This window comes from Epinephelus lanceolatus, chromosome 22 (assembly GCF_041903045.1).
Source record: "Epinephelus lanceolatus isolate andai-2023 chromosome 22, ASM4190304v1, whole genome shotgun sequence".
Classification (NCBI taxonomy): domain Eukaryota; kingdom Metazoa; phylum Chordata; class Actinopteri; order Perciformes; family Serranidae; genus Epinephelus; species Epinephelus lanceolatus.
Window position 1 is genome coordinate 4,821,774 of NC_135755.1, and position 13,990 is coordinate 4,835,763.

Sequence of the window (13,990 nt, forward strand, 5' to 3'; positions counted from 1 at the left end):
TTGTGGATCAGCTGATCAACGGAAACGTCTCCCTGAAACTCCTCCTGCTTCCTTCCCTCATTACGGAAAGAAGCTTTCATCCAGCTTAATGTCGGTAAGTCAGACTTTGTGAGTTTTGGAAGATATGGAGATAAGTGTCAGTGTGACCTCTATACTGTCAGCAGCAGAGTGACTGTGGAGAAGAGACACAGCAACAGCTTCACCTGTAGAGTCCAGCAGAGGAACATCAACCAGACCACAGAGACACACATCCAGGTTCCAGGTAGAAATCACTGATACATGTATGATGTGATCACTGTCTCAGATTTTTACTTATATATATTTATTTTATTATTTCAGATGATCTCTTTGTGGCCACGTGTAGTTCTGCAGCCTGTATCAGCATCAGTTTGGTTGCTTGCTTCATTTGTGTTGCTGCAGTTGGTTTTGCTGCATGGAAATGGAGACAGAACAAAATCAGTAAGTTACAAATGTATTTATGCTACTGTCTGTCTATTTGGCTAAAGTAATAGGTAAATAGGTCAAAGGTTAAAAATAGGTTAAAAATAATAAAATGTGAAAAAAATATGTTTAAAATGTAAAAGAATCTGTCTTATCTATTAAATGTGCACTATAAAGTGTAATTGTTGTAATTGTAGTTTTATTGTCACATTGTCTTTTTCCACGCACAATCAGCACTGCATCAAACAAATAGACGGACACTTAAACTTCAACAGTATATTGTCTCTGTTTGCTAACAGAAACCAAGATGACCTCACCAGGAGAAGCACAGCGGCTCATGGCAGAGGAAGAACATAAAAACATGGTGGATGCACTGATGAAACAGATGGAGGGACTGAAGGAGCAGACAGATAAACTGAATAGTCAAAAGATAAAGATGGAGGAACTGGTGGAGGACAGTGAGACAAAGCTTCAGTCAGTGGAGAGAGATTTAAGAGAGAAGGATGAAGATAAAGGATTCATCAGTTCACCAGGATTCATAAAGCTCAAAGAAATAATGTCTCAGAATAAATGGAGCCTGAATGACAGACTGATGGAACTTGAGACACTGGTGCTGGACACTGAGAAACTGTTGGAGATGACAGAAGGTGTGATTGTTAGAACAACAGAAAAGTCAGAGAACCACATGGACAAAACATAACATGGTGTTAAACAGCAGGTAAAGAGTGTTTTATTTTTAACACTCAAGTTTAGGATGCAAGAGTGGAAACACAACATTAGGGGGCAGCACTGACCAATCAATAGCCTTTCACTTCAGGCTTGCAATGATTATTTGCATGAGAAAGGTTTCAAAATGTCCTCCTGGTGTCATATAATGTCACGGCATTGTACATATTTTTTTGTTCTTTGTCCTTATTCTTAAAAAGACAACACTCCTACTGCACTGTTTACATGGCAAATGAAAATGAATAGCCATGCATACTCGTGATCAACGTGCCCTGACATGTCGTTGATCACGTCAAAATATGGAACGGCTGGAGACGTTTGTGCCATTCTGCTTCAAAATAGGACTTTTTCAAAATTTCCTACTGGTAGCAAACTTGTCACACCATGCAAACACAACCTCCCTCCTTCATTCCTCAAACCGCCCTCTTGAAAAAGGTTGGTGTTGCGATATTTGCCCATATGCAAAAACCTGTTCATATCCAAATCTTTCGTGATGTTTAAAAGTAGGTGTGTTTCTACTTCTTCTGACCAGACATGTGGCTTTTCCTTTGGGCATGTATCTCTACGACAGTCTTGCAAACTGTTGGCGAGTTGGTTTGTGTGTAACCCACAGAGCCAACTGTAAACAGACAAGAGGCCGAGTGTCTCAAACTACAGTATGAACCCCAGCTGAGACGCATTTTCCTAACGTGCTGTATAATGTCCAGAGAATGCTCCTAAAACCTGAATAATACCAACATATCCCACATTTCTTATACAGAACACGCTTCATTCGGAAAAAGGCCTATTTCAAAATATCCAAACAGAATATGATGTTTACATGACTGCATCAAATTGAGATTGTCATGTTCAGAGCCTGATTTATGGTCCTGCGTTAAATCAACGACGTACCGATGTACCTCCCAAAAAATGGAACTACACGTCGAGGCGGCACAGACCCAGCGCAGACCGAGAGGGCTGTGATTGGTTTGCTTGGTAGCAACGCATTTCCGGTTCCGTATTTCCAGATTGCGCCATCCCCGCCATCTTTAAACATCTTCTGTTGCGATGTAGATGTTGCAGTATTAAGGCCCATTTATGCTCAACGTTCAATACGGATACGGACGGAGCCGTCTGTCCGTGCTCCGCGTTCATTTCTCTGTGACCGGAAAAGCCGGAAGCTAAACAAAGAATCAACTAGAGACGACGATAACCGTTCAGGAAAGGAACGCAGCCTCCTACCGCTCTGGCGATGAATTGCACCGCAACGAAATGGAGTGACGGAGAAGTTCGAAGGGTTCACGACGGCGTCATGGCAACGACGTAGGTACGTCGTAGGTACACCACAGGACCATAAATCAGGCTTAACAGTGAAATATTAGTGTGTATGTAAACATAGTCAGTGACCATCCAGCTTACGACTAGGTCCATGGTGCTGTCTGGCAGTCATAAAAGCATCTGAGGCACTCTGACTGCAAGTACAAAATCCTTTATTATACAAGGATAACCAGTGCGTTCTGACTTTATAAGTTGCACAAGCGTTAATTAAAACTCAGGATGTCATGACCTGTTACAACTACTACCCACTTAAAGAAAGCACTTGCAACACATGACCGTTAAAATGACAGAAAAAAACATACAGATGTACTATAGCACTCACACAATACAAGAAAATAAATAAAATCACAAAAGAAATTGCAGAGGGTCAAATGTTTACGTATCTGCCCTCGGTCTCACCTCTGTCTTGATGAACGCTCCTTTCAGCCATCCTTGTGCCAAGAAGGGGTAAAAAGGTCACTTGAGACCCCTCCAGGTCCCGGATGTCGACTAACATCTTAAAAGAATTCCGCTTGCGATACAAATGGACTCAGATTAACGGCCAGACCAGGAGCTGACCCTGCTTTTAAAGTTCACCACATCCTCTCTTACCAAGTCTCTTGTAACCAACTTGCAATGTCTGTTGGAAGTAAACTATACATTTCATCCATGTTCTAACATTGTAAATGTAAATAATCCTTGTTTGTTATCTGAATGATATATTCATTTTAATCCTGTAGGCCAAAGTATCAGCGAATTATGAGTTCTGGTTTTTAATCCCTCATTTAACATGGAGCCATCCTGTCATCTTATGACGATAGTTAAGGAAAGTTCTCTTAAGGAATCCCATATTATATTTAGAGTTAAAATATAGTTGGATTGATTAATCAGCTTGTTTTAATGAATATGTGCCTTCTCATTTGTTTTATTGCAACCGCTCCTCCACCACTGTGTTAAAGCTGGTTTCATTCTGCTGAAATCCGCCTGATTCACTGCTGCTAAGAAAGTAGGCAAAGAATTTCCCTCACCTGGTGCAGCCGCTGTGTTGTGGTAAGAGTTGATGTCGAATATGAGATTTAATTATTCTGACCTTAATTTAGGTTTCCTTAGGTAAATGATTTTGCGCATCCCTGCGTTCCCAATTTATCTATAGTCACATACTCTCTCTCACTATCGCCAAACTAAATAACTTACCTCTTGTGTTACCGCTTGTCTCAGTCCATTTATACATACTGTTGATTTTGTGTCATCTCATATTATTATCATTTGCTATTCATTTACTCAGTTGTTACACGTTTAGCTTAAATAAATCTTCATTTATCACCAAGTCGTTGTCTGTGTATATTTCTTTTGAGCAGGAACTAAGATCACTGTGTGGAGAATTCATAACCCAGATACTGAGACTGATTTATTATTGATAAGTGTGCTGATGAATTAATAATTGGTTTCCGGAGTTATTCATTTGATTACGAGTGCAAACATTCTCTAAAAGGTATTGCTCCTACAACAGTAAAAATAAAGTAAGTGCTGGACACATGTAACAAGCTCACACATGTGATGGCAGCAAAGAAATATATAATATAAAACAGAAAAATAGGGAGGACAGCAAAGGAGAGACTTCACTATGGGTTACACATGAAGTGAACATGGTGTCGAGTCTCTTCTTCCTCTAATGACTGGGCCCCACAGGGAGCATCAGCGTGAGACAATGTTTATGTCAGTGGTTTTATACGTTAATGGAAACTAATATAAATGTGTCTCTGAACTCAGTGTGTGTACCTCAGGTCAAACTGCTGTAACTGCATCGTGTTGTTAGTTGACCACAATGAGTGTATTTAAAAACTGCAGCAGCGTCTTCAGACGTGTGAGCAGATAGCAGTTAAAACATTGTGGTTTAACTGTTGCTCTCTAATACGCTGCTCACTTTAAAAATAGACCCTGTTGATGTGAATAAACTCGAGACCCCAGATAAAGGCCCAGGAGATGATGAACCACATGCTGTGAACAGTTTGTTCCATTGTGACAATGGTTTCCATCCACTTGTTCTTGTACTCATTTGTCTTTGTGAACAAATGCTTAAAAAAAGTCATATTTCCATCTTATTTTCCACATGAGCATCTCTCGTGTGAAATTTGTCTGGTGCTCTTTAATGACCTCATCTCTTCCTCTGCAGTGGTTGTTTACTGACTGTTAGTCTTGATGAGCTCAACTTCTAATATTCCCGTTAACAGTAGTGGATGGAAAACGCATCGGAATTTGCTTTTTTCAGTTTGTTTGTTTGTTTACCCTCTCTGACCCTGCCTTGTTCACCTCATTTTTTGTTTCCTACATGGTCTTGAAATCCTCTGTGGGTGTATATTTTACGCTGTGCTTCCTCTTCTTCGTTGGATTTCTCCCTCTGTGGTTGTGATGCTGCCACAGAAAGATTCAGAGGATCTGACACTGAAACCTGACTTTCACCTCTGACCTTTTTTAAAGAACTGAGACATTTTCTGCTCAGTCTGGTGTCTGGATGTGAGGTCCTCTTTTCACATTGTATTAAAAGCTGAGTGTAGCTTCTGCTTTATGATTATAGTTATTATTCACGTGTGAGAGATCAAATCACAAAAAAGACTTCTATAGACTGTTCTTTATACCGTACATGTCCCATTACTGCATTATAAACTTTGGTTATATTCATTACTGCTGTTTTTATGGTTTTAAAGCCTTTAAGAGATTTTAAAAGTTTGTAAAATATATCACTGATGATTTTTTTGATTAAATGACAGTAATGATGACTGAAAGAAAACAAACTGTAATTTTATATAACAAAATAATACATTTGTACAGACATTTTCACTTCTTTTTTTGCAAATTTAAAAAAATATTAAGAAATTAAAAAAGGTTTTGAGTTACTGTAACATCACTGAGTGTGACTGTTGTTCATTAACATACAGAAGTCGAGCTCTGAACAGACCATCTCCACAGTCCTTCATGCAGATGACAGTTGCCTGTAAAACAAACAGGATAAAGAAAAAAAAATGCAAATTAGTTGATCATTTATTTGGCCTCATCTTTGTTGAGATAACACAGGCTGTACGTAGGACCAGCTGATGCCACCATTCTCACTTTGACAGTGCTAACATGTTGCTGTCTCATGGGTTTTTAGGATTTGTTGAATTCCTGTTACAGGCCAGTGAGTAATCAAGGGACTAAACACAACTCCTTCACCTCTTGTGCCTTACTTTGTGCCGTTTAACTAGCAGAAGTGGGAGGACACACCCTAAATGCATGGGAAGCTTATGAGACAATGGGCCCTTGGGCACAGGTATGCAAAGGGCCCCACCACCTCTCCTATACAGAAGCACGGCACACAGACTTTGTGGTGTCTCTGTGGTCATTTTGAGCGTCTGCCTGGGTGGTACGTGTTAGGTCTTGTTTATACGACAACAATTTCAACTGAAAACGGTAAACTTTAGTTGCGTTTTGGCCGATCGTTTACACGACAGCGGCGTTTTGGGTGCCTGAAAACGCAGCGTCTTGAAAAAGGGTTGCAGAGCGCAACTTTTTGGAAACGGCAGCGTCTCCATTGTCATGTAAACGTGCAATATGCAGTTCCTCTGAAAATGGAGACTTTTCGCACATGCGCATTACGGTTCCAGTCACTAGGCATGCCGACCGTCGCAACAACAATGCCGAGCTCTGTTTGTGCTGCTCACCCTGTTGATTTGAAGTGAAGTGTAGATCTGTTACTGTAGCAACTCCACCTCGTCGTCCATCCAGACAAAGTTATCTGTGCGTGCTTTCGCCATTGTGTCTTCTTTGGTTTGGTTTGTAATCACCGCATTGTAGAGGAAGGCGCTTCTGCGCAGGCGCATGGCGTCATGCCGTAGTGTTGCTTTGCAAATTTACACTGCCACCCATTGACCTGGCGTGCATACTGCAGCGTTTCCAGTACATTTTGCGGCTCCGTGTGAACGGGCATCGTTTCAATAACGTTGTCATAAAAACACAGAAGTTTTTTAAAACGCAAACTGCAGACTTTTCCATTTTTACTGAAATCGTTGTCATCTAAACAGGGCCTTAATTTGACCTCTGGGCCTGTGCCTGGCCCGTTAAGTAATCCATGCGTAAATGCACCTGTGCAGTGCACTTCAGGCAATACGCTTTAAATAGAGCCCATAATACTGATCAGCCCCTTCAGGATGTTGCGCTGCTGCGATAGTAACAATTAAACCATATCCAACCAATCAACAAGAATTCTGCCCCACCTTGCAATTTGGGTCCACTCATCACAACTTTCCACACTTCATGGAAGGTATTGTTCACAATTAACTTTTGATGGGAAGGTGGTATAGGTAAGCTCTAACCCCCCGTTTTCGGCCCTTCCACGTCAACAGAGCCCTCACCCGACCTTCTAGGATGTCGGGAAGTGGGTGAACTCAACACTCGAGGAGTCAGGTCCACAAACGGGAGGGTATGTTTGCAAATAACTTTTGATAGAAAGGTCGTAGGGTCAGGGTACATTACCATGTGTTTGTAACTTAGTCAAGTGCAATTAGATAAACTGTTAGAGGAAACAGATTGTGTATCAGCGTCAGTCTTACCTGTAGTGGACTGAAGAATAGACGACACTCTCATCTGGTGAGCATGGCTCTGTACATCCTCCAGACATGACACGCTCTGGTTGAGAAACAAAAGGATGTTAGCCTCGTTAAAAACTGCTGGTTGATTTTACTGATTAATTGCTGAGCACTGAAACAACATAGGATTGGAAATGAACTCTCATTTTGACACAACTTCTTATGATGCATGACTGTAAGTTAAGAAAATCAAATGCTTCAGGCGTGACACATCACACAGCTGTAGGTTATTTTAATCTGTTTGGTGTCTTCATGTCAAATAGATTTTTTTTAACTTTCAATTTCAAAGTGTCAGACCTGACAGCCTTTTGTCCTGTAGACGATTATATTACAGCTGCTGAGGGGCCCTTTGTTTCTCACTGTGGTTTTCTTGTGTGGTGTAAAACTGAGAGGATCAAATTATCACCTGCAACTGTACGCAGCCCTCATGAATGTAGGTGTAGTAAAAAAGTGGGCTCCAATGCATCACCTCTCCACACTAATGCATGGAGAGTGGACTGGCAGCTGGAGAGGTGCCGGCTCAGCTCCTGGGCACCGCCAAGGCGCCCGTAACATAGCAGTGAACCCCCAATTGCTCAGGGTGCCTGACCAAGGCAGTCCCCTTACTCTGACCCTCCTCCATTTAATGCATGTATAGGTCCTGTTTGTGCTTGTGTGTGTATTTCAGGCCTGTGTGTGTGTATGACAATAGAGTGAAAAACAAAGAATTTCCCCTCGAGGATTGATAAAGTATATCTCCTTCATTTATACATTTTATACACATGATATCAACGTGTCCAGAGTGTTGTAGTGCATGAGTATTTGTCATCTAGAGCAGGAGGGAATGGTGGATGGAGTGACACCAAGATGAAATGAGACCAACAAACAACAAAGAGGTAACAAAGCACAACGTACCTTTCTTCTTCTTTTTGATTTCCACAACAGCATATGTCACAAGGTCTGGATCACCTGCACTCCCACCACCTGACACCGAAACATAAAAACAGACAGTTATCACATGGTGTTTTCGTTTTCAGGTGATCTGATCATAATTGAAGGCTTGAATGTGTCCTGCGTCCATTTTGTTGTACCTTTCTCCTTCCTTTGTTTTCTGACAGCAGAGTATGTCACATGCTGATCAACGACACTGTCCTCTCTTGAGACTGAATCATAAAAAAAGGGAAAACAGACATTAAACTTTAACAATCTGACCTCAAACATCAGGACAAATTAAATTCTAAGCTTTATTTTTCTCTATAAAGAACGTGTTAAAATAATCATACAAAATTCCAGATGCCAGAATATACAGTAAATAAATATAAATAAAAAGACGACATCACATAACAGCAGGTCTATAAAAATGGATGTTAAGAAGTGATTTTAAAAAAGATGTCACTAATTCTGTGAGCCTTATCCCCCCATAGGCAAGTTGTTCTGAAGTCGAGGGGCCCTGACGGCAAATGTACAAACACCTTCAGATTTCAGCCTCGACTTTCGAACAGCCAGAAGGGCCCCACCCAAGGCTCTAAGGCTGTGCTATGTAGCTTGGGTCCAGACTCAGACGAGCTTTAAAAACTGAACAGTAAAATCTTACAATCAATCAATAAATTGGGAATTTATAGGTGAACTTTTGAGATGGTTATCAGCTTTGTCGCTTGTAGAAACTTACAGAGACGATAAGAAACGATCGTGTCCCTGACAAGGAATTACAACAGTTACCACAAGGTCACTGACTATGGAAAAAGAAGGCTAATTATTGGTCTACTTTCCTTCATAACTTCCATGATGACAATAGTTCATCAGTACAGTGGTGTGTGTTTGGTGTTTTCACCTGTATGATCTTCAGGTGAGTGCGATCCTGGTGTTGGTTTTCCAGGTGAAAAACAGACCAGAACTGAAGGACATAGAAGAAAAGATGTTGTCAATAGAAACTAGAAAATTAGAGGAAATTGAGTGTTTTAGAAATGATACTTAAGTTAACAAGGTGCTGCATGGATGATGTTTTCCATTCACTTCTGTTATTGACATTCTGGGATGCCACTACCAAAGCCAGGACGTCTACAAAAACACATGGTTAGGTTTAGAAAGTTTAGTTTGGCTCTACGTTCGTACGGGAAGGGAACACCGGCCTCCCAGGTGAAAGTCTTTTTGTTTGACCCATCCACCACCCATCCTGCCCTGTAGGCACTTTACTGCTCCTTCTATTACGTTATTACCTGCAGCATTTTAACCTGACGCAGATCCAGTGGTGTATCGTACTACCGCGGCAGGTACTGTCAGGCCGAAAGGCTCTGTATGGCACATTGTAAACCAAAGCTGCCCAGCAGTGGATCATACTGCCGCCAAAGGTAGCTTTTGGCGTCAGGAGTCACTGACAAAGCAGCGATGTTTGGGATTTGGCGACTTTGGAGTGAGAACGGGCTGGCCAATGTGGAAGTTAGTGGCGCCCTGGCTCCCTCGTCACCAAGCCAATGGGATTTTTCCATTGGATTTTGGATTGTTAAAATATCTTTGGGGCAAACAAGGGTTTATGATACTTTATGACATTCTGTGTCTCACTGAACCACTTGTAAGCAACCGCGTTTTGAGCAACACATAAAAGCCTTCAAATTTCCAGAGTGGGGTATTTACTGACGTTGCAGGAAAAGACATGGAAATCACTCACGCTTGTGTTACGCACAGACATTATTTCAGACATCTAACCAAAAACCCTCTCAAGACAACCCCTGACTTTGCGTCAAGGGAACCTGAAGTTCAAAACTGCAAACTCATTCCTGCAGCACTGCGACAAGGCGTATAGCAGAGGTGTAGCAGCAGGCATCAGTATAAAGTCATTTACTGAAGTGAATATGTAAATGTAATTTCTGGGAGACTGTGTTGCCTTACTTTTGCGCATTTTACAGAGTAGTAGTCCCATCACCAACAGCAGCAGCAGCAGAGCCAACACTGAAACACTGACAATGATCCACAGCAGGGGGGGCAGATCAGAGGAGGGACTGTAGGAAGGAGGAGTCTCTTTGTGGGGTACTGGAAGGAAGATATCAGACATACTTTCAACACCTGTCTTTAACCTGGGAAAAGACAACTCAAACACACATACATGCAAAAGAAGAATCACCTTCAGTTTGATTTGAGACAGTCAGCCAGCTCTCTGGTGATTCAGCTCCAGCGATGCTGCACTTGTAGAGTCCTTCATCAGATTTGGAAACATTTTGGATGATCATGTCCTTTTCATACCAGGTCCCCAGTTTGGAACCATCTTTGTAGAAATCAGAAATGTGTTTCGACTGAGAATCTTTTTTACTGCAATGAAGAATCACATCGTCTCCCTCCACCACAGGATGGGCAGGAACCTCCAGGATCACAGAACTATCTGGGCAATGAGATCAAGCATTGTTTGTGTTTATTAGACAACATCAGTCATGTAATATACCTGCACAGGGACAACTTGGTGCACTTCTGTGTTGATACAATGTGCACAGCGTATTGCTGCATGTAACAGTAACTGTTATCAATCATAAATATTTAATGTGTGCAATATGTGATGGGTGCATCTTTGCTTTTTTTTGGACACACATTTTTTTACACTGTAAATTAAAACAAATGACTGTTTTTCAATGTTTATTGTGCTCTGAATCATCCCAGTTTGAGTCATCCTCCTCTACTGTATGCCACTCAGAAATAGCTTTAGGCCTGACATCAATATAACACAATCAAAATACAAATATTATAGTTCTGAGTGTGCGGCTCTTCTCCTAACACTAGAAGTTGAGAGAAAGCCTGGACTACTAAAGTTCTACCCATGCTGTCTCTATTATTTAGGACAGACACTGTACAGATTGAGCCCTATTTCAATCCCAAATTGGTTTCTCGTGACTAGTTCTAGAATCGAGCCAATTTAGTCTCAAGCCAGTTGTAGTTTGACGTGCCGTCTGACGTCACAACACTGGATCAATTGCTTGATCGGTAACTATCTCATTCCTTGGTCTGATCACCGACAAGTCTGCATTCAGCTCCAGCCAGGCTGAGGTGTAATTTCCACTGGGGACTTTCCCGTCTGTGTCCTCCCCACTTTCAAAACCCTTTTTATAAACCACAAAGATCATGCTTACACTGCTACTGAATGACCAGCCATCAGAATCTAGCAGAGAATGTGCACTGAGCTGCAGATTTTGCGCTGATATGCTCCAAAAAATGCCACAGAGGAGCAGCATGTTTTGCATGTTTAGTACACTGGCAGAATTTAGCATGATGACCAACTCCATTATTTCTCTAATGGTGTTTTTGTCACCACAATCCCTACATATATGAAGAAAGGCAGGGGATGCTATTCAAATCACTGTTTTTTTCTGGAGGAGAAGCCCAGACCCTCATTTTATTGTGTCACCCACTTCTCAAACCAAAGTTACACCCTTGCAGCCAAGAGACATGAAACTTTGAAAGCAAACTTTATCACAAAATTTTAAAAAGGAGACACTTACAACTGTTTGCCTTTTAAAAAAGTTAGGAGCAAAGATGGTTAAACAAAATGTGTGCAATTCTTAACACTATCTCCCTAACTATGTCCCTTGACTTGCATCAGAGTGTTACAATGTTGAAGTGTAGACGTTGAGTTAACCTCACTGTGTCAATGTGACGAAACATTTAAAAACTCTCGATTCGTTATTTGCTAAACATACCAGTGATGGTGATGTTGACAACACTGCTTGAGTTCCCGTCTCCATCTTCACACCAGTATTCTCCACTGTGTGCTTTAAAGGCAGGATAAATGGTGCTGGATGGTGCCGATGAGTTCCAGTTGTAAGAATCGGTTGGACTTCTTCTGTTGAGCCTCCTCATCACTCTCCATTCAGTCAACCCTCTGAACTCCTCACAGTTTACACTGAGTGTCTCATACTCAAAGAACTGCAGTCTGTCTGGACGAACATGAGGAAACGCTGCACCTGAGACAGAGACACAACAAGTGATCAATTTAAATACAAATTCAGCATTTATGAAACCAAGATAAATCCTTATACAATGGTATTAAAAAAAAGTTAAGTTACTTCTAGCAGCTTGAGGAGGAGCAGTGTAAGAGTTCTGCTAGAACGTACGGACTTTATTTATTCTCGGTCCCTAAACATTTTTTAAACTAATATGTTGCTAAGCTACAAACAGTAGTAGGCAGCCACATATTAGCAGTAAAATAATAATCAAGAACGTCACATGGCCGGCACAAACTGAGTGTTAGGGACATTAGCCAGACAGCTAATTAATAAAATCCACCTTACCAGCTTTCTGAGCAAAGTAACTGTGGTTAACTTGTGCAAGCAGCAGCACTAACACATCCATCCCTGCAGACACAAATGAAGAGAGCTGTACCTCACACACAATGTAGATGTTTGTCTGCTGACTTTAAAAAGAAACAAGAGTAATAGAGTAAGAAAATACTCAGTACTCACACAGTCTGACGCAGAGAGCTGTGACCTCCATGATGTCTCGCTGCTGACTGTCTGCACATCAGAAATACAGCTGAGACTTGATGTAGGTCAGAACCTCCTCTTCCTGTTTGAATTGTGCATCTGTAAATATCTATGTGAGGCAGAGCTGCTATAGTGGAGGTGACAGCCTCATTGGTTTGAGCCCAAAAATGACAACAAGTGTGCTTGACACAGATAAAAGCTGAGTGATGAACCTTTAGGGCCTCATCATGTTCGAAACACATAAATAAAATTAGCAGATTTGGCGATTTCTCCTTTTAATTCACTCATTAACCATAATCATTTTCTGTCCATTATAATGGATGGAGAATGTGGAGGTGAGTAACCACCTTTTCATGAATTGTTAACCACATCACTGAAAACAAGAGGCTGCTTTAAAATATGTTGCATATACATATTTTGCATTGTATTTGTCATCATGACTCAAAATATCCCCAATTTCTGAAGTATCTCCATTCATTTTCCATTGAATGAATATCTCTGAGTAAAAGCTATCAATCTTTCATGTGGTATCTTAACATGTGTAAGTAATGTTTACTTTAAACACAGTTATTTCCTTAAACAATAACACATGTGGATTAAAATGTACCTTGTGTTTCATTCTTGCCTCATGGTTGGCCTGCTTGTCAAAAAGGGGGCGTGGCTTCACTGCAGTCCACTTTAAATGATGTAGAACACTGTGATTGGCTCATAGACATCCAATCAAATACGACTGTGCATTTGGGTGGCGTCAGGTAAGAGTGGTCATAGATCTAGACCTCCTAGAATGGTTATGTTCATTGGAATGAGTGGAGGATCTGAACGTGTTAGAGATATAGAAAAAGGTGTTTCACTATCACAGCTGTCAGTGTGAGTCAGTGCCGTCCTCAGAGCTACCAGAGTCACAAGTTATGTGTAACACAAAAAGCATAAAGCCACTGTCTAGTTGGAAATATTGCTGGCTTAGTAAGTGCTGTAAGAAACAATCATTGGATAGACGATATGTGTATGACAAGAACTTTCCTCCCATTCTAGGTTATGATATCAGTTATAATATCAGGAAGTGGAAAGTCATAATTCATCCAGCCACTAGAGGTCTTTGCCAGTCAAATGTAAACACATGTCAGCCTCTGAACAATGACTGAAGGTGTCGGCTCTTTTTTCAAGGGGGAAGACAGAATTTATTTCAAAAACAAACAGGGAATGTTTTCTCAAACTCAAGACTTGTATTTCTTTCCACAGTTGGCACAGATTTAGTGTCTTGCTCAAGAACCAACTTTTTTCATTTGTATTATATCTACTATCTACTTTATATCGTTCAAGATAGATTATCAGGGTGTTTTCTTGCCAGATTGATTTGCAGCTCACAGAAAAATAGACCACACACCGAAATTAGCGCTGCAGATCACGAGCGGGCTGGGGCGCTCCGCCCCATGCTGTTTCCAGAGTCAGCAGCCCAATCAATTA

At 41.1% G+C, this 13,990-nt stretch overlaps 2 protein-coding genes across 8 annotated transcripts in view; one reads left to right on the top strand and one right to left on the bottom strand.

Annotated features, from left to right (window-relative positions):
* Positions 1-100: 100 nt before the first annotated feature.
* LOC117246012 (uncharacterized) overlaps positions 101-13,990 on the top strand; it is a 54,226-nt gene continuing 40,336 nt past the window's right edge. The window contains exon 1 of the mRNA XM_078164008.1: positions 101-262. The gene's annotated coding sequence lies outside the window, so the exon portion shown is untranslated. The remainder of the gene's footprint in view (positions 263-13,990) is intronic.
* LOC117245916 (high affinity immunoglobulin epsilon receptor subunit alpha-like) lies at positions 380-13,301 on the bottom strand. Of its 7 annotated transcripts, XM_078163942.1 has the most exons (12): positions 13,134-13,292; positions 12,506-12,608; positions 12,335-12,397; positions 11,744-12,007; positions 10,183-10,437; positions 9,951-10,091; positions 8,896-8,958; positions 8,156-8,227; positions 7,980-8,048; positions 7,050-7,125; positions 5,398-5,453; positions 380-429 (listed from the first exon to the last, which is right to left on the bottom strand). In XM_078163942.1, the coding sequence occupies exons 2-11, from the start codon at positions 12,534-12,536 to the stop codon at positions 5,435-5,437; spliced, it is 1,053 nt and encodes a 350-aa protein (XP_078020068.1). In that variant the 5' UTR covers positions 12,537-12,608; positions 13,134-13,292; the 3' UTR covers positions 380-429; positions 5,398-5,434. The 7 variants fall into 7 exon arrangements, with proteins under 7 accessions (XP_078020068.1, XP_078020069.1, XP_033465417.2 ...); XM_078163943.1 differs by lacking the exon at positions 380-429 and having other exon boundaries at positions 4,267-5,453; positions 9,951-10,079; positions 13,134-13,295; XM_033609526.2 differs by lacking the exon at positions 380-429 and having other exon boundaries at positions 4,267-5,453; positions 12,506-12,556; positions 13,134-13,293.

Bases quoted from the DNA above. Each gene is read 5' to 3' on its own strand.
- LOC117245916 (XM_078163942.1), bottom strand. From the start codon at position 12,536: ATGGAGGTCACAGCTCTCTGCGTCAGACTGT. The intron at 12,398-12,505 runs GTGAGTACTGAG...TTGTGTCTGCAG, and splicing joins AGCTCTCTGCGTCAGACTGT to GGATGGATGTGTTAGTGCTG. The intron at 7,126-7,979 runs GTACGTTGTGCT...TTTCTCAACCAG, and splicing joins AATCAAAAAGAAGAAGAAAG to AGCGTGTCATGTCTGGAGGA.